At 42.4% G+C, this 18132-nt stretch overlaps 1 protein-coding gene across 2 annotated transcripts in view; it reads right to left on the reverse strand.

Moving 5' to 3' along the window:
- Positions 1 to 18132, reverse strand: part of DMGDH (dimethylglycine dehydrogenase) — a 121073-nt gene that overhangs the window by 45044 nt on the left and 57897 nt on the right. For both annotated transcript variants that reach the window (XR_004537971.1, XM_033929550.1), the window contains exons 8-9: positions 3858 to 4027; positions 3460 to 3613 (exon numbers count right to left, since the gene is read on the reverse strand). Coding sequence is in view for 1 of the 2 variants with exons in the window: in XM_033929550.1 (XP_033785441.1) it covers positions 3460 to 3613; positions 3858 to 4027 (324 nt within the window). In the remaining variant the exon portion in view is untranslated. The remainder of the gene's footprint in view (positions 1 to 3459; positions 3614 to 3857; positions 4028 to 18132) is intronic.

Below are 18132 nucleotides of genomic sequence, written 5' to 3' on the forward strand. Positions count from 1 at the left end.
AGCCGAATGGAGCGACTGACTGTTGTCGGACAGCAACACTATTGCAAAAAAAGCTGGAGTGGTGGTAATTAGCACATTATTGGGGGGAGGGATGGAACAGGAGAATTAGACAGGGGTTAGTTTTGGGTTAAGGGGGGTTAAAGGCATGGGAAGGTTCATTTGTTGGGTTGGAAACTTTTATGTTTTCATTGACAGAGGCTGCACCATGCAACCACAAATTAGCAAAACAATACAGAAATCTTTCGCAGTTATGAGAAACCTTAGACAAGTCCGAAAATTCTTCGAAAAAACACAATTTCAGCTCCTAGTACAATCTCTAATCCTAAGTATCCTAGACTATTGCAACATCCTCTACCTCCCCTGCCCTGCAATAATGATTAAACAACTACAGACAATTCAGAATACAGCTCTGAGACTCGTCTATTCATTGAAAAAACATGATCACATTACTGAGGCATTCATCAATTCTCATTGGCTTCCAATCCAGGAAAGAATACAATTTAAATTCTACTATATACTATTTAAAACTAAAAATGGAGACAGCCCAACCTACCTAAACGACCGCCTCATCCAAACCACCTCTACCAGGCATAGAAAAACACACTTACCCCCCAATCAAAGAAGTAAAACGGAAAAAACTATACAACGGACTACTGGCCACTCAGGCAGCGAAGATAGACAACCAAGTCTCCAACCTATTGACAACAACCCCAGACTACAAGATGTTCAGAAAGGAAATAAAAACTATACTCTTCAAGAAATCCCTTAACAAAGCTTAATACCATGATAAAGCTTAACCCCCCTCTTACCATCCCCTCCCTAACCCCAGATCCTACTTTTCCCTCTCTTGGAAACCTTCTCTGATCTAACGTTGTAACTCTTCTCCATAATTCTTTTTGTAATCCGCTTTGAACCGAAAGGTAATGGCAGAATAGAAATCTGTAATGTAATGTAATTCTACGTGGACTTTTGGTTCAGTGTTATAATGTTATGGAAAGGGTAGATGTGAATCACTTGTTTACTCTTTCTAAAAATACTAGGACTAGGGGGCATGCGAAGAAGCTACTAAATAGTAGATTTAAAACAAACCAAAGAAAATATTTTTTCACATGACTTGCAATTAAACTATGGAATTTGTTGCTGGAGAATGTGGTGAAATCAGTTAGCTTAGCATAGAATCTGTTTTACTACTTGGGATCTAGCTAGGAACTTGGGACTTGGATTGGCCACTGTTGGAAAGAGGATACTGGGCTTGATGGCCCTTCGGTCAGTCCCAGTATAGCAGTTCTTATGTTCTATGCTTCCTCTATACCAGTGCTTCTCAACTTGGTCCTGGAGTACCCTTTTGCCAGTCAGGTTTTCAGGATATCCATAATGAATATGCATAAACTTGATTTGCATAAATTGCCTCCATTATGTGCAAATTTCTTTCATGTAAATTCCTTGTGGATATCCTGAAAAGCCTGACTAGCAAGGGGGTACTCCAGGACTGAGATGAGAAACACTGCTCTATGCAATCAAAAACATATAATAAAGATTTATAAAAGAAAAAAAGAAAAAGAAAAACTAAAGGCTGAGTGGCAATGTTGCATGCTACAGTGCAGAGGACCAAGGTTCAGTTCCAAGCCAGGACTCTGTTACCTTAGTCAAACAGGACTGCCAATGCTAGAGGCTGCATTCACAACCCCTGGGCAGAGGATGTTTCTGACAGCTTTCAACAGTACCACCTAGTGGCCACATGCTTATGTTCCAGTGGGACCCCCAGTCCAAAGATACAGTGGTACCTCGGTTTACGAGTGCACCGGTTTGCGAGTGTTTTGCAAGACGAGCAAAACATTTGCAAAATCGGTGCCTCGGAAACCAAGCATGGCTCGATTTACGAGCACCCCCCCCCCCCGCAATCCGGCACCCCCCCTGCGATCCGGCACCCCCCTGCCTCGAACTGACACCCCCCCACCATGATCCGACCCCCCCCCCCGACATGATTGGGCACCCCCCCGCCACGATCCGACATCCCCCCCGACACAATTGGGCACCCCCCCACCGCTTCTTACCCTCATCTGGGCACTTGAAGATCGGCCTACTCGTCTGCTGGGCCTTGAGCATTTGAGCATGCTCAAGGCCTGCGAGTTCACGTTGTCGGCACAAACAAGGCCAAGAGTTCAGGACCCAAGAGAGTTATAGCTAACGTGACCATTTATTGATTTCATCAAAAGGGGACATCTATTCATTGTCAATCCCGCCCCCAATCCCAACCTAGCCCCACCCCAACCCCACCTTAGCCCTGCCCCCAATCCCGCCCCCAATTTCTTCCATTCATTTTTCATGTACACATATCTTATTAATTCATAATGGTAACCATAAAATTAAAAAAAAAAACTACAAAGCACACTATACGTCGAGAAAATGTTAATTATCATTTATATTTTGGGGGGTTTCAAAGATGTCAAGGCAAATGACTTTAAAATATGCAATGTCACCTCAGTAACTATAGAAAAATAGACAAATATAGTGCAAAATATAGACAGCAGATATAAATTCTCAAAACTGACACGTTTTGATCACTAAATTGAAAATAAAATCATTTTTCCTACCTTTGCTGTCTGGTGATTTCATGAGTCTCTGGTTGTGTTTCCTTCTGTCTGTGTATCCTTTCTTTCATTTCTTTCTTTCTGTACTCAGGTCCAACAATTGTCCCTTTCTATTCCCTCCCTCCTTCCTTCCTATGTCCTTAGTGCCCCCAGTGCCTCCTTCCCGTGTCCTTAGTGCCCCCAGTACCACCTTCCCGTGTCCTTAGCGCCCCCAGTGCTTCCTTCCTATGTCTTGCCTTCCAGCCTTTGTCCCACCCCCTCCCCTGAAGCCAGCTTGCCTACCTATCTCCTTCCCTCCCTCCAGTGCCTGATTCAAACCCCCACACCTGTCCGTCCGTGTACCGCCGCTGCCTGCCAGCCTGTCACACCGATTCAAACCCAAGCCCGCCACCGCTGCTTCTAGCCTTCTTCCTTTGACGTTGAGAAGAAGTCAAGAAGCAGTGGCGGTGGACCAGCGTGGCAGGGAGGGAAAGTGGCAGGGAGGGAAAGTGGCAGGGAGGGAAAGTGATCGTCTGTCCTGGTGTCCCGGCGCACAGCTTCGGGACACTGTCCCTGAAAACGGGACATTTCGGTGTCCCGAAGCGGTGGGTCAGGACAATGGGACAGTCGGTCCGAAAACGGGACTGTCCTGTTAAAAACGGGACATATGGTCACCTTAATTATAGCAGATAAAAACCATCGAACAATGGGATTCCATTTTAAGAAAGAGTTATCTTGGGAAGACAGTCCAATTATTTCTGCTACTAAGCACATAAATGTTTGTGGATGATGGAAAGAATTGACTACAGATAGCATGGAAATTAAAAGGGGTCTGTCAAGGCCCTGAGGCCAGAAAATAGGACAAATCTCCACATATTTACATACTTACTTGTATGCAGTATCATCGCCAGGTTTGTAGAACCAATGAGGCTGCTCCCATCCTGCATGAAAACCCATAGAACACTGAGACTTAAGAATTTCATAAACACCACTGATTCTTTCTGTAGGTCTTCCAGCAAACCTTTCTTCTTTAGGATAGCCAACTAGAGGAAGCAAAACAGACAGACATAAAACAACACAATATACAGAGGTATTATAGAAAGACCTTCATTCGTGGAAGAACTTTGAATTGTTTAAATTATTCCAGCTGTAGCTACATGGCAGGTAGCTATGGCTGGATTTCATCAGGAAATCTCACAGAATCTATCACCATAAATCAAAAAAATTTTTAACCTAAAAGTAACACAAATAACAAAAATAAGATGAACACATGCAACAGGTCCTTACCAATGTTATTGAATCCATAGGATTCTCTAGCTTTGGCAGCTGTGTATTGTGCGGTAGTCCATTTTCCATACCGGTTGGGATCAAGTTCTATCAGGTCAAAAGGGGGTTCCCCAACAAGGATCCAGTCACTAAGGTATTTTCCAATGCCACCAGCATGGATTATTCCATATCTTTAAAACAGCAAAATCATTCATTTTAACAGGACTTTTTTACACAATGCCTTCATCATTTTTAAATGCAAAATACAGTAATTCTAACTTTGGTCCATGAATCTGCCAATTAAACACAGGATGACAACATTAGGTTTTAAATATTCTGTATTGCTGCAGATTTGGCTTTAAAGGGTACCATGCACAGAATGGGGAGGAAACAAGAATAGTAACCAAACAAATATGGGATAGACCCAGAGGACCCCTATGTGGAAAGAGAATGGAATCAAAGTACAGATCATTTCCACTCAAAGCAAAATTTAAATGACTCACATACTTTTTAAAAAAAGACATAGGGCTCCTTTTACAAAGGTGCACTAGCGTTTTTAGCGCATGCATGGGATTAGCATGTGCTATAGCGTGCGCTAGCTAAAAAAACTACCGCCTGCTTAAAAGGAGGCAGTAGCGGCTAGCGCATGCTAAAATGCTGCGCGTACTAGCTGTTACTGCCTCCTTTTAAGCAGGTGGTGGTTTTTTGGCTAGTGTGTGCTATATGCACGCTAATCCTTTGCGTGCGCTAAAAACGCTAGCGCACCTTTCTAAAAGGAGCCCATAGAAAGAGTAACCTGCACAGAGTAGCGGTTACAACCCTACATACAAAAAGGGGAGGGGGTGCACAGAGCAGCAAGTACAACCCTAGCCATCTTTCTGGGCAGATTTGATGGGACAAGATTGTCTCTATTTGCCATCATTTACTATGGTATACAGCCCAGAATACTGATAGAACTGAAAAATTAACTTGCAGAGCTACTGTTAGTAATTTATCTTTAAAATCCAGTGTGGCACTGAAAGACCTGAGGGCAGCCAATGTAATAATAATTATTAAAAAGGGTTTCAGAAGTGATCTGCGAAATTTTAGACTGGCGAGTCTGACATCAGTGCTAGGCAAAAAAGGCAGAAACTATTATAAAGAAAAATATTACAGTGCATATACATAAGCATGGATTTAGGCAAATGGATTTAGTCAAGGGAAATCTTGCCTCACCAATCTACTGCATTTCTTCAAAGGGGTGAATAAACATGTGGATAAAGGTGTGCTGGTTGATACTGGGTATCTGGATTTTCAAAAGGCATTTGACAAAGTATCTCATGAAAGACTTCTGAGGAAATTAGAAAGTTGTAGGATAGAAAATACCGAACTGTTATGGATTAAGAACCGGTTAAATGACGGAAAAAAGAGAGCAGGGTTACATGGTCAATATTCTCAATGGAAAAGGGTAGATAATGGGGCTCCCCGGGGGGTCTGTGCTGGGACCTCTGCTTTTTAACATATTTATCAATGATCTAAAGATGGGAATAACTAGTGAGAATTAAATCTGCTGATGACACAAAGTTGTTAAATTGAAAGAAGAATGTGAAAAATTGCATGAGGACTTTGCAAGACTGGGCATCAAAATGGCAGATGACATTTAATGTATGCAAGTGCTAAATGATGCCTGTGGTAAACAGGATCCCAAACTATAGCTACTGTGATGCAGGGTTCCACATTAGGAGTCACTGCCCAGGAAAAGGATCTACGTGTCACTGCTGATGATACATTGAAACCCTCTGCTCAGTGTGCTGGGACAGCTAAAAATAAATAGAATATTAGGAATTATCAGGAAAGGGATGGAAAACAAAGATAAGAATGTTATAATGCCTTTGTATTGCTCCACAGTGTGGCCATACCTAAGAACATCAGAATAGCTTTACTGGGTCAGACCAATGGTCCATCAAGCCCAGTAGCCCGGGGCAGGGGTGAGAGAGGTTTTGGCTGGGGAGGGACAGGGATGAGAAAGATTCTGGCTGGGGTGCAGGAGTGAGAGAGATGCTGACTCTGTTTTCTCTAGTATAATTTAATGAAAATGCTGAAATTCTGGATGATACAAATTAGCAAAAATATTGTTTAAATGTTGTCAAATAAACTTGTAGAATTTGCAAATTTTGTGTACAGAATTTTGATTTTTTTTTCTTGTGCAGATTTTTGAAATTTTTGGCGCACAATTCCACCAGGAGTATTAAATTCTGTAATTTGTTGCCAGAGAATAAGGCAAAAGCATTTAGCTTAGCAGGGTTTAAAAAAGATTTGGCTCATTTCCTAAAAGAAAAGTCCATAAGCCACTATTAAAGATGGACTTAGGAAAATCCACTGCTTATTCCAAAGATCAGCAGCATAAAACTTATTTTACTTTTTGGAATCTTGCTAGGTTCTTGTGATCTGGGTTGGTCACTGTTGAAAACAGGATATTGGGCTTGATGGATCTTCGGTCTGTCCCAGTATGGCAACTCTTATGTTCTTATATAACAAAAATGCTTCTAGTGTAGAGTTCCTTTACTTTCTGCTAAAATGCCTACTATCCTGGTAAATAAGTTAGGGCTTATTTTACAACGTTGTGCTAGCAGCAGCCGCTCGGCAAACACTCTTGACATCCATTAATTCCATATGGACGTCAAAGCGATTACCACAGTAGCAGCCACTAGCACGACTTTGTAAAAGGGGGGGGGGGTTATACATTGTACAAGTGAAACTTCAAAAGAACATAATCGGGCCGATAGAGCGATTTAAGCAGACAGAAAGCTCTCCTGATCGCTTAAATTGCTTGCTGCTGCCTAAGTGGGGATATTCAACAACACTTAACTGGAGAGCGCTACTGATTATCCCCTCAGACTACCCAAGTGAAAAGTGGGCATGTCAGGGGTGGCGCTGGGGGCTGTACTGGGGAGGAGCCCCAGTATATATATGGTTATATGGGTGCCAGCATATTCAGTGTCAGCATTCACATAGCAAAGTGGTCATATTTAGGATAGCTCAAAACTCTCCTAAATCTGACCGCTTCTTTATGTGGGTGCCGGCACTGAATATCGGGCTGGCACCTCTATGACATTTTTTTAGAAATTAATTTTTTTTAAAACTCCCAACCCCCCGACCAAGCCCCCTTACCTTCCCCCTCCTTCTCCCCCCAGCCCACAACAACTCCCATGGAATACCCATCCACCCATCTGAAGTGTAAGTAGCCCCCCCCAGCTTACCTACATACTTGGTAGTCCAGCGGAGATCTATGGTGGCAGGAGTACAGCCCCCTCACGTTGGCCTTTCTAAATGTCTGCCATGACCTCTTGCAGTACTTCCTATAGTACCATGTGATGCTGCAAGAGGTTGTGAAAGCCATTTTGAAAGGCTGCTGAGACGGGGCAAGAGAGAGGCCCCTGAAGATCCTGCTGGACACCAGGTATGTATATAGGCCTAGGGGCCTGGGAGAAGAGAGGAAACAATGTTAGGGAGCAGAAGGGAGGCATGGTTTTTAAAAATTCAATTTATACAGGCTCTGGCCCAATATGTAGCCGGGGCCCATATAACTTTTATGCAGACCTGACTGCGGAGATCTACATAAGCTCCAGACCAGGTAGCAATCAGCGTTTAAAAAAAAATGTTGACTGCTGCCAGCTAAATATCAGAGGCAATGTCTCATATTCAAAAAAACCATTGCATAGATTTGACTGTACTACGGTACTTTTTGATCACTTACTTTTGATCACAAATTGCAGCTTATTTGAAGGACAGTCCTATATAACCTACTGAATATAACATCTTGAGCTCTGATCTCATATGAAAATCAAAGTTAAAACAGCTTGCAAGGTACTTGGACTTGAGACCTTGTAAGAACACTAGATGGTGTAAGATATTGTGTCAGTGGCTAGTGGGGCAATTTTTATGACCTAGTTCTAAGCCATTTTTCCAAAATGCTGTGCAAAATTCTCTTCTACAGATGATATTGTTTCCTATAACAGTGGTTCTGAAACCAAGGGAGGTGGGGTGGTAACACAGTTTGAAACATGGACAAGTGAAAACAAGAGATGTTTGATTTGATATCATTTTGGGGCCCTTTTAATAAAGCTTAGTGGACATGGCTTCTGCAAGGAAAGATTGTGCCTAACAAACTTGTTGCACTTCTTCGAAGGAATTAACAAACAAATGGACAAAGGGGTCCCCATAGACATCGTATACTTAGATTTCCAAAAAGCCTTTGACAAGGTACCCCATGAACGCCTACTACTAAAACTGAAGAACCATGGGGTAGAAGGAGACGTACATAGATGGATCAAAAATTGGTTGGTGTGTAGGAAGCAAAGGGTAGGAATGAAGGGCCACTACTTGGACTGGAGGAGGGTCACGATTGGTGTTCCACAGGGGTTGGTACTTGAACCGCTGCTGTTCAATGTATTTATAAATGACCTAGAAACAGGGACGAAGTGCGAAGTAATAAAATTTGCAGAAGACACCAAACTATTTAGTGGAGTTGGGACTAAAGAGGACTGTGAGGGTTTACAAAGGGACCTGGACAAACTAGAAGACTGGGCGACGAGATGGCAGATGAAGTTCAATGTAGAGAAATGTAAAGTCTTGCATGTAGGAAACAGAAACCCAAAGTACAGTTATACGATGGGAGGGCTGGTAATGGGTGAAAGTACCCTAGAAAAGGACCTGGGGATAATAGTGGACAAGACAATGAAGCCATCGGTACAGTGCGCAGCGGCCTCCAAGAAGGCAAATAGAATGTTAGGTATTATCAAGAAAGGTATTACAACCAGAATGAAAGAAGTTATCCTGCCGTTGTATTGGGCGATGGTGTGCCCGCATCTGGAGTACTTCATCCAGTATTGGTCACCGTACCTTAGGAAGGATATGGCGATACTCGAGAGGGTCCAGAAAAGAGTGACACGATTGATAAAAGGTATGAAAAACCTTTCATATGCTGACAGAATAGAGAAACTGGGGCTCTTTTCCTTGGAAAAGCAGAGGCTTAGAGGGGAAACGATAGAGACTTACAAGATCATGAAGGGCATAGAGAAAGTGGAGAGGAGCAGATTCTTCAAACTTTTGAAAACTACAAAAACGAGAGGGCATTCGGAAAAATTAAGAGGGGACAGTTTCAGAACCAATGCTAGGAAGTTCTTCTACACTCAAAGGGTGGTGGACACCTGGAATGCGCTTCCAGAGGGTGTGATAGGACAGAGTACAATATTGGGGTTCTAGATAGAGATAGAGGATTACTATACAGGTCCTGGACCTGATGGGCCACTGCGAGAGCCAGCTGCTGGGCGTGATGGACCTCTGGTCTGACCCAGCAGAGGCACTGCTTATGTTCTTATATTCTTAGTGCATGCTAAATGCTGTGTGTCATATTTTATACCTATGGGCCATATGAAACTTATTGCATGCTAATGTGCATTAGTGCACACTTTTTAGTAAAATGGCACCTTTAATTGAAGCATATTTTACTATATATTTTACTGAATATATAGAAACATTACATTACATTACATTACTGGCTTATATTCCGCCTGTACCTTTCAGTTCTAAGCGGATTACATCAGAACGATAACTGGACATTTCCAGGAAGAGAAATACAAATTACATTAAGGCGTAAGGTCTAAAGCAATTTTGATGAGTGGGTTCTAAGAGGGGGAGAGAGGGGGAAAGGAAGGGATTAGGACGTTTGGGTGAATTTCTTGAATAGTAGGGTCTTGATTTCTTTGCGGAAAGCCTTGAGGTCAGTTGATGCTGTCAGTAGGTTGGTGATGGAGGGGTCCAATTTAGCTGCATGTGTTGCAAGTAAGTTGTCATACATCTTTTTGCGTTTAGTTCCTTTAAAAGGGGGGAAGGAGAAAGGGGATTGGGTTCTCCTCTGTCTGGTTGAGAGGTTCCTGTTTAGACGGTTGTTTAGGTGGGTGAGTGCCGTTCCATTTAAGGTTTTGAATAACATACAGTATAGTTTGAATTGGATGCGGGCTTGTATTGGAAGCCAGTGTGAGTCTAGGAAGGCGTTGGTGATGTGGTCAAATTTTCCAAGGGAATAGATCATTCTGAGGGCAGTGTTCTGCACGGTCTGTAGTTGTTTTATTAGGTAGGTAGGACAAGAAAGGTAGAGGATATTGCAGTAATCCAATAGACTTAGGACTAGGTATTGAACTATGAGTCTGAATTGTTCTTTTTCAAAGAATTTTCTGATTTTGCGAAGGTTGCGCATGGTGAAGAAAGCTTTTTGTGTGATTTTGTTGATTTGCACCTGAAGAGTGCAACCTCTGTCTACTGTTACTCCAAGGAGTTTGAGAGTGGGTTGTAAGGGATAATCAGAAACCTGATTAACCTGATTAACTAAACATATATATATATATAAATATATAGAAAACCTGATTAACTTAACATGTTTTAAAGCTAATTTTATCTTTTAAGTGGGGAGGAAGAGGAGAAAAGGAGGAGGCATGAACCGAAAAGTCTGAGAAATACTGCTTGAGCATAAGAGGATAAGAGAAGTCACTATAAACTAAGGCCCTATCTATATAGTGAAGATTAAAATTTCTATGAAACATTTGGCACACTAAAAGTGAACTGAGGAATCATGGCTGAAACTAGACAACCAGCTTCCAGAATTTTCCTCTGTAAAAAATCATGCAGTGATGCAAAGAAGCATCTTTTGGCTCTTTTCCATGCATTCTTCATTACACTTTGCAGAAATGGAATGTTTTATAATAAGGCAGATTTTGCAATAAGCAATATAACTACACCATCAAAATCTATGATAGAATGACTTGTTGCAGTACTCAAAACATATTTCCAGTGCAAGTGTGCCAATAATCCACTGCACTTCATCGCTTAGAATATTTTTATATAGGCGATTTATCAAATAAACTTGAACTTGAACTTCAAAACTTTTGTCTTGCACGAACTAGAATAAATTTATGCCTGCTAAAATCTTAATTTCAAACAGCAATTTCTTTATTTTATTCAGTATATGAAAGTACAGTATATATATATTCATGCAGAACTATACTTAATGCTTAACTTATAATGTCCTCGGATCTCAGCGATGTATCTCTGCTGCAATCAATATTTCATTGCCGCTAAGAGGTGAATACATAAAATCTTCACTGATCCATTAGCTTATTGAAATGCTCATTTTTTTGTTATTTTTTTTTTAAATTTATATTTAGTTTATAGTACAGCAAGTATCAAAACCATCTTAATTATAAAGTTTATAAATATTTAAAGTAAACTAAACTAAACTAAAATAAATCTTGGGTTTATATACCGCACCATCTCCACGAATGCGGAGCTCGGCACGGTTTACAGGAAGAAGGATGAGAGAGGAACTACAGTGGAGAGATTAAAGAGTTAGGTGTAAAGGGGGAAGGTGAGAGGCCTAAGAGGGGGGAAGTGTTACAGTTTTGAGAATAGCCAGGTTTTTAGGTGTTTGCGGAAGAGTTGGAGGGAGCTTGAGGTTCGGAGTGGGGAGGTGAGGTTATTCCAGATCTCAGTGATTCTAAAGGGGAGGGATGACCCAAGTTTGCCTGCATGGGAAATATCTTTTATGGAAGGGAAGGATAGTTTAAAAATTTGGGAGGATCTGGAGGAAGTAGGGGTTGGGGAGTTCCAGGATAGAGGGATAACGGCAGGAAGGATGCCATGTAGGATCTTGTAGGCCAGACACGCACATTTGAAGTGGATCCTGGGGATTACTGGGAGCCAATGGAGCTTAGACAGGAGTGGTGAGACGTGATCAAATTTGCTTTTCGCGAAAACAAACTTAGCTGCGGCGTTCTGAATCCGCTGAAGTCTGTGAAGGCTTTTCTTGGTTAGGCTGAGATAGATAGAATTGCAATAATCCAATCTGGAGAGGATGATGGATTGTACTAGGACTGCGAAGTGTTTTTGGTGAAAATAGGGTCTGACTTTCCTTAGCATGTGAAGGCTGAAAAAGCATTTCTTCACCAGGGATTGGAGATGTTCGTTGAAGGATAGAGAAGAGTCTAAGGTGACACCCAGAACTTTGCTTGAGAACTCGAGCTGTAATGGGGGGCCGGAGGACAATGGGATGGAGGAAGGTAGATGGTCTAATTTTGGGCCGAGCCAAAGGAGTTTTGTTTTGGACTCGTTTAGTTTCATATGCATTGTGAATGCCCAAGATTGGAGGTTCTTTATGCATTAGGATATGTTCGTGGAGAGGTTAGTGAGGTTCGAGTCGGTCTCAAGGAGGACGAGGATGTCATCAGCGTAAGTGTAAAGAGTTTCAAGGGGGATAGTTGGAGTAGTTTCAGGGAGTACAAACCTACATAGAAAAAAAACATAGAAAATGACGGCAGAAAAGGGCCACGGCCCATCAAGTCTGCCCACTCTAATGACCCACCCCCCTAACTTCTTCCCCCAAGAGATCCCACATGCCTATCCCATTTTCTCTTAAAATATGGCATGCTGCTGGCCTCAATTACCTGCAGTGGAAGATCATTCCAATGATCAACCACCCTTTCGGTGAAGAAATACTTCCTGGTGTCGCCATGAAATTTCCCGCCCCTGATTTTCAGTGGTTGCCCTCTTGTGGCCGTGGGTCCTTTAAGAAAAAAAGACATCATCTTCCACCTCGATACGGCCAGTGATGTATTTGAACGTCTCAATCATGTCTCCCCTCTCTCTACGTTCCTCGAGTGAGTATAGCTGCAATTTACTCAGCCTTTCCTCATACGGGAGATCCTTGAGTCCTGAGACCATCCTGGTGGCCATTCGCTGAACCGATTCAGCTCTCAGCACCTAGGGGGTCTTTTACTAAGGCACGCAAATGCTAACGCGTCCATAGAATATAATGGGCGTGTTAGCACTAAATGCATGCTAATATTTAGAGTGTGCTAAATCGACTAGTGTGCCTTAGTAAAAGACAATTAGCTTTTTATTTTCAGTCGGTAAGGAAGCTCTCTCCACCAACATATCACATGTTTCGCACTATCTCAAGGTGATCCTCCCCCTTTTATATAGAGTTGCTGCCACTCTCTTGCTCTATTTCAGCTCTTGAAAATCTTGCTAAATCTTCCTAAAATCTTAAGACATATTAAGATATGTTATGCTATGATAAAGATGATTTATATTCCACTTTATTCCTTGCAGATTCAAAGCGGATTACATAAAGTGTTGAGCAGGTATATTCGTCGAGATGCTTTGTCTTAGGGATTTTTGGTATTAGTTGGATGTCCAATGTTCAAATAGGTAGGTCTTCATATTCTTTCAAAAGATGGTGTAGTTAGGTGAAGTTAGGTGAAGTTCTAATTTGGAAGATTGTTCCAAATTTTTGCTTCTTGGTGGTTAAAGGAGAGTTGGCAATGTTTCTTGGATTTTGCTTCCTTATAGTGGGGAACGATAAAATATATTTCTGCTTTTTCTTACTTTATCACAAGTTTGAAGGAGAAGGCATCTGTTGCTGATTAATTCAGAGCATTGTCCTGCTAGCGCTTTAGAGATAATTTGATTTTGCTTTGGATGGGTAGCAAGTGTGATTCTTTCAACAATGGAGTCCAGTTTCCTTGCATTTTAGAACATAAGAACATAAGAATTGCCATCTCCGGATCAGACCCTAGGTCCATCAAGTCCAGTGATCCGCACACGTGGAGGCCCCCCCCGCCAGGTGTACCCTGGCATAGTTTTAGTCCCCATATCACTGTATGCTTCTCAAGGGAGATGCGCATCTAATTTACCCTTACCAGATCAATCTTACCAGAGGAAGGTAATGAAAATGATATTGGGACTGCACCAAGAGATGTATGAGAAGAGGCTTGAATACCTGAATATGTGTGCCCTAGACAGAGGAAAGAAGGGATAGAGGAGATACGATACAGATGTTTAAATACTTCAATGGTATTAATTATTAATGGAATTAATCTACAAACAAATCTTTTTCAAAGATGGAGAAGCAGTAAAACTAGAGGGTATAATATGAGGTTATAGGGTGGTAGACTTAGGAATAACATCAGGAAATACTTTTTCATGGAGAGAATGGTGGATGCCTAGCATGCCCTCCCAGTGGAGGTGGTAAAGACAAAAACAGTGACAGAGATCAAAAATGCGTGGAATAAACACAAAGGGTCACTAAATAGAAAAAGGATAGAACTGAAACAAAACTTGACAGATTAACAGCTATAACTTTGTTTATGATGTACAGGATTGGTACTTAAATGGCAGCTCTAGAAGTGGGAAAGTGAAGCCAATGCTAGAAAGATTTCTATGGTCTGTATCCTGTATACGGCAAGATGGATCAGGATGGGCTGGAGTAGGTTTTGACAGTACCTCAGTAGCTGGGAAGTAGAACTAGTGCAGGGTAAACTTATTTAGGATTGATCTGTAATCTATTTGTTATATCACACAGTAACGTACAGTCAATTTAATATCCAATTTGCAAGTTCTTCCGGAATTAATCCAGCTACCTCTCCTCCCTTGTAACCAAAAAAACCCAAAACCCAAAACTGTTGTAACTTCACTGGAAATATCCAGTTAGCTCTTTTGTAATCCGCCTTGAACTGCAAGGTATAGGCGGAATAGAAGTCCCTAATGTAATGTAATGTAATGTAATCAGAGCAAGTATGCGTATTTTATATCATATTCATATTGTCTGAATACAGGTCTGACATATCTCGGGGGGAGAGGGAGAAGAAGGGGAAGACATCTTATAGTGTAACTTAGCAAGTAAAATGTAATAATATACTGGATTGTTGGTTCAACATTGCTTATAATGAATGTGACTGTTGAGCAGACTGGATGGAACATGCATGTCTTTATCTGCTGTCATTTACTATGTTACTATGATGTCTTACATCCAGACATGCAGCAGCCTAAAACTGCCTACAAAAAACTTAATTTTTAAAAAATGCAAATCTTTACATTTTCTTGGCCATAATTCAGTAAGTTTTATATCACAAGGAACAAAATTGGCTTCTATACAGTTAACACACACAATCCCCCCCCCCAAAAAAAACAAACCCAAAATAAAAAGAAAGAAAGGAGAAGAGAGAGGGAATAGAGTAAGGTAAGGGAGAGAAGGGATATTAAATAAAAGACTACAAAGTGAAAAAAAGATTAAGTCAAGATTTAGTAATGGCCAGAGTAAAGAGATGTGTTTTATGAGCATCTTTAGATTTTGTATAGGAGACCTCTGCATGAAGCTGAGGTGGCAGGGAGTTCCAAAGTTTAGGTCCAGCATAACTAATGGCCAAGGCATAAGTGGTTTTGAAATAGCATACTGATGGAGGGGGATGGAAGTTTGAAAAGAGCCGAATTAAGTGGTCGGAGGGTGCGAGGTATGGAATAGGGAATAAATAAATGAGATGCAAGTGGAAGACAGCTTTTGAAATCAAGTGTTAAGATCTTGAAATGAACACATGAGAAGAGAGGAATCCAGTGTTCAAGTCGCAGGAGCAGGATGATATGGTCAAATGCAGGGCCGCCATCAGGGCAGTACTACCAGTCCTGCATTCAGGGGCCCGGAGCTGACAGGGGGCCCGGGCTCCCCCAGGGTCCTAGGCCACAGTCTAGGGAGGGGGCGGTCCGCCCCAGATGCACAGGAGAGAGCTGGACGGGGCACCTTTGGAGTTCAATACATCTCGAGCCGCGGGGCTCGTCTTCTGTTCCTACCTGCCTTGCCGCTCTCATTTAGCCGATTGGAAGTGTTCCCCGATGTCAGCGCTGACGTCAGAGGGAGGGTTTAAGCAAAGCCTGCCCTCCGATGTCAGCGCTGACGTCGGAGAATACTTCCGGTCGGCTATTTGTGCGCGGCAGGACAGGCAGGAAACAGGAAACAAGCCTCTCGGCTCGAGCTCCCTTTTGCTGAGAAAGTTGCAAAGATGGGCTGGGAGGCAAACGCGGAACACAAAAGGGGGGAGGGAGTGCGTTTTGGACACAAGGCATGAACTTGGGAGAGAGGAAGGGAGGGAAAGAGATGCTGAGGTGGGGGATGGAATGGGTTTTTGGACACAGAAGGCATGGACTTGGGAGATAGGAAGGGAGGGAAAGAGATGCTGAGGTGGGGGAGGGAATGGGTTTTTGGACACAGAAGGCATGGACTTGGGAGAGAGGAAGGGAGGGAAAGAGATGCTGAGGTGGGGAGGGGATGGGTTTTTGGACACAGAAGGCATGGACTTGAGAAAGAGGAAGGGAAGGAAAGAGATGGTTGTGTACACGGGGAATAGAAGAAAGGAGAATTTTTGGTCATAGGGAGGGAGTGAGGTACAGATAGTGGCATACCAAGGTGGGGGAGGGGCGGTCCGCCCCATGCCGGGTTTACATCCCAAGAGGGTGCACAGCTGGCCACCCTCCAGTGTTCTCCCTAGGCCAGCAAACTGCGGCTCTTTAGCCACTTGAGTGCCACCGCTGCCATCGGGAACAGGCCGGCACCAAGTTCTCCCTGCTTTTCCCTGTGGGGCCGACCAACTCTCACCACTCGCGTCAATTCTGACGTCGGAGAAGACGTTCTGGGCCAGCCAATCGCTGCCTGGCTGGCCTAGAATGTCCTTTCCGACATTAGAATTGACGTCGGGTGGCGAGAGTTGGTCGGCCCCGCGAGGAAGAGAAGTAGGGCGAACTCGGCGCCGGCCTGTTCCCGATGGCGGCAGTGGCAGCCTATTCCCCAGTGGCGGTGGCAGCATTTTCCCAATGGTGGTGGCATAGGGGAGGGCAGGGAGAAAGAAAGAAAGGAGGGGACAGGAAGCCAGAAAGAAAGAAAGGGGGCAGGGTGAAACAAAGAAAAATGGGGCACGGAGAGAGAGAGAGAGAAAGACAGACATACAGAACGAAAGAGGGTGTGGAGAGAGAAAGAAAGAAGGGGGCAGGGTGAGAGAGAGAGAAAAACAGACATACAGAAAGAAAGGGGGTATGGAGAGAGAGAAAAAGAAAGAAGGGGCAGGGTGAAACAAAGAAAAAGTTTGGGGAGGGAATGAGGTCTGGAGGAGAGGAAGCATACAGGAGGCTGAAAGAAGGGAAGAAATATTGGATGCACAGTCAGAAGAATAAAGAGCAACCAGAGACTGATGAAATTACAAAAGGTAGGAAAAATGATTTTATTTTCAATTTAGTGATCAAAATGTGTCTGCTTTGAGAATTTATATATGCTGTCTATATTTTGCACTATGGCCCCCTTTTACTAAACCGCAATAGCGTTTTTTAGCGCAGGGAGCCTATGAGCGTTGAGAGCAGCGTGGGGAATTCAGCGCAGCTCCCTGCCATAAAAATCGCTATATCGTTTTAGTAAAAAGGGAGGGGGAATATTTGTCTATTTTTGTATAGTTGTTACTGAGGTGACATTGCATAAAGTCATCTGCCTTGACCTCTTTGAAAACCCGCGGAATATAAATGATAATTAACATTTTCTCTGCATACAGCGTGCTTTGTGTTTTAAAAATTTTATTGTTGGTAGATCATTTTGACTTGGCCACAAAGGTAAGGGGGGAGGGAGGGAGGGGAGCTGCTGAAAGACATCTAGTAATCCTTGCAGGCTTGATTGTGCAGGGAATTATTTTTGTAAAATCATGTTTTGTTATGTGACTGGCATTATTTAGACTTTAATTTCTATGAATGAATAGAATGAAAATGATATAAATTACTTGCTTATTTTTATGTGCGTGCGCTGAAGGAAAGTGGAGAGAGAGTGGGCTGAGGACGCTGAAGGGAAATGGAGAAGAGAGAGTGGGGAGAAGATGCTGATTTATAAATTGACAATTGTACAGAATATTGTTTCTTTTTTATATTCATCCATAGCTGCATGTTAATGATGTGCTCATATGCACTTATTTATCATCATAAATATACATCATCATTAACATGCAGCTGTGGATGTGTAAGGACAGGCTGAGGAGGATGGATGGGAAGGAAGGAAGGTGCACATATCAACATATCGTACATTTTTAACATGCATGATGCAGCTATAGGCAAGCTGAGGAGGATGGGATCATACAGATGTGTATGTTCAGATATGCGCTCAGATGTGTAGTTTTTTCTGATATATTTATTAAGCTTACAGTATTTATAAAAACACATTTAATACTTGTTATAAAAAATATTGTGCAATTGTGATCTACTTCTGGCCTACAAAGGTCAAAAGAAATCCTTAACTGAGATTTTACATTCAAAAGTGAATTATAGCTACTAGCACTATTATTTATTAGTTATTTATTATGCAGATGTTTGTTATTAGTTCAGTATTAGATATATGTTAGTTTAGAATAGATAGGTATAGATTAGTTTAGTTTAGGTTAGGTTAGGGCCCTGCTGAAAGAGT

The sequence above is a fragment of the Geotrypetes seraphini genome, chromosome 1 (assembly GCF_902459505.1).
Source record: "Geotrypetes seraphini chromosome 1, aGeoSer1.1, whole genome shotgun sequence".
NCBI lineage: Eukaryota > Metazoa > Chordata > Amphibia > Gymnophiona > Dermophiidae > Geotrypetes > Geotrypetes seraphini.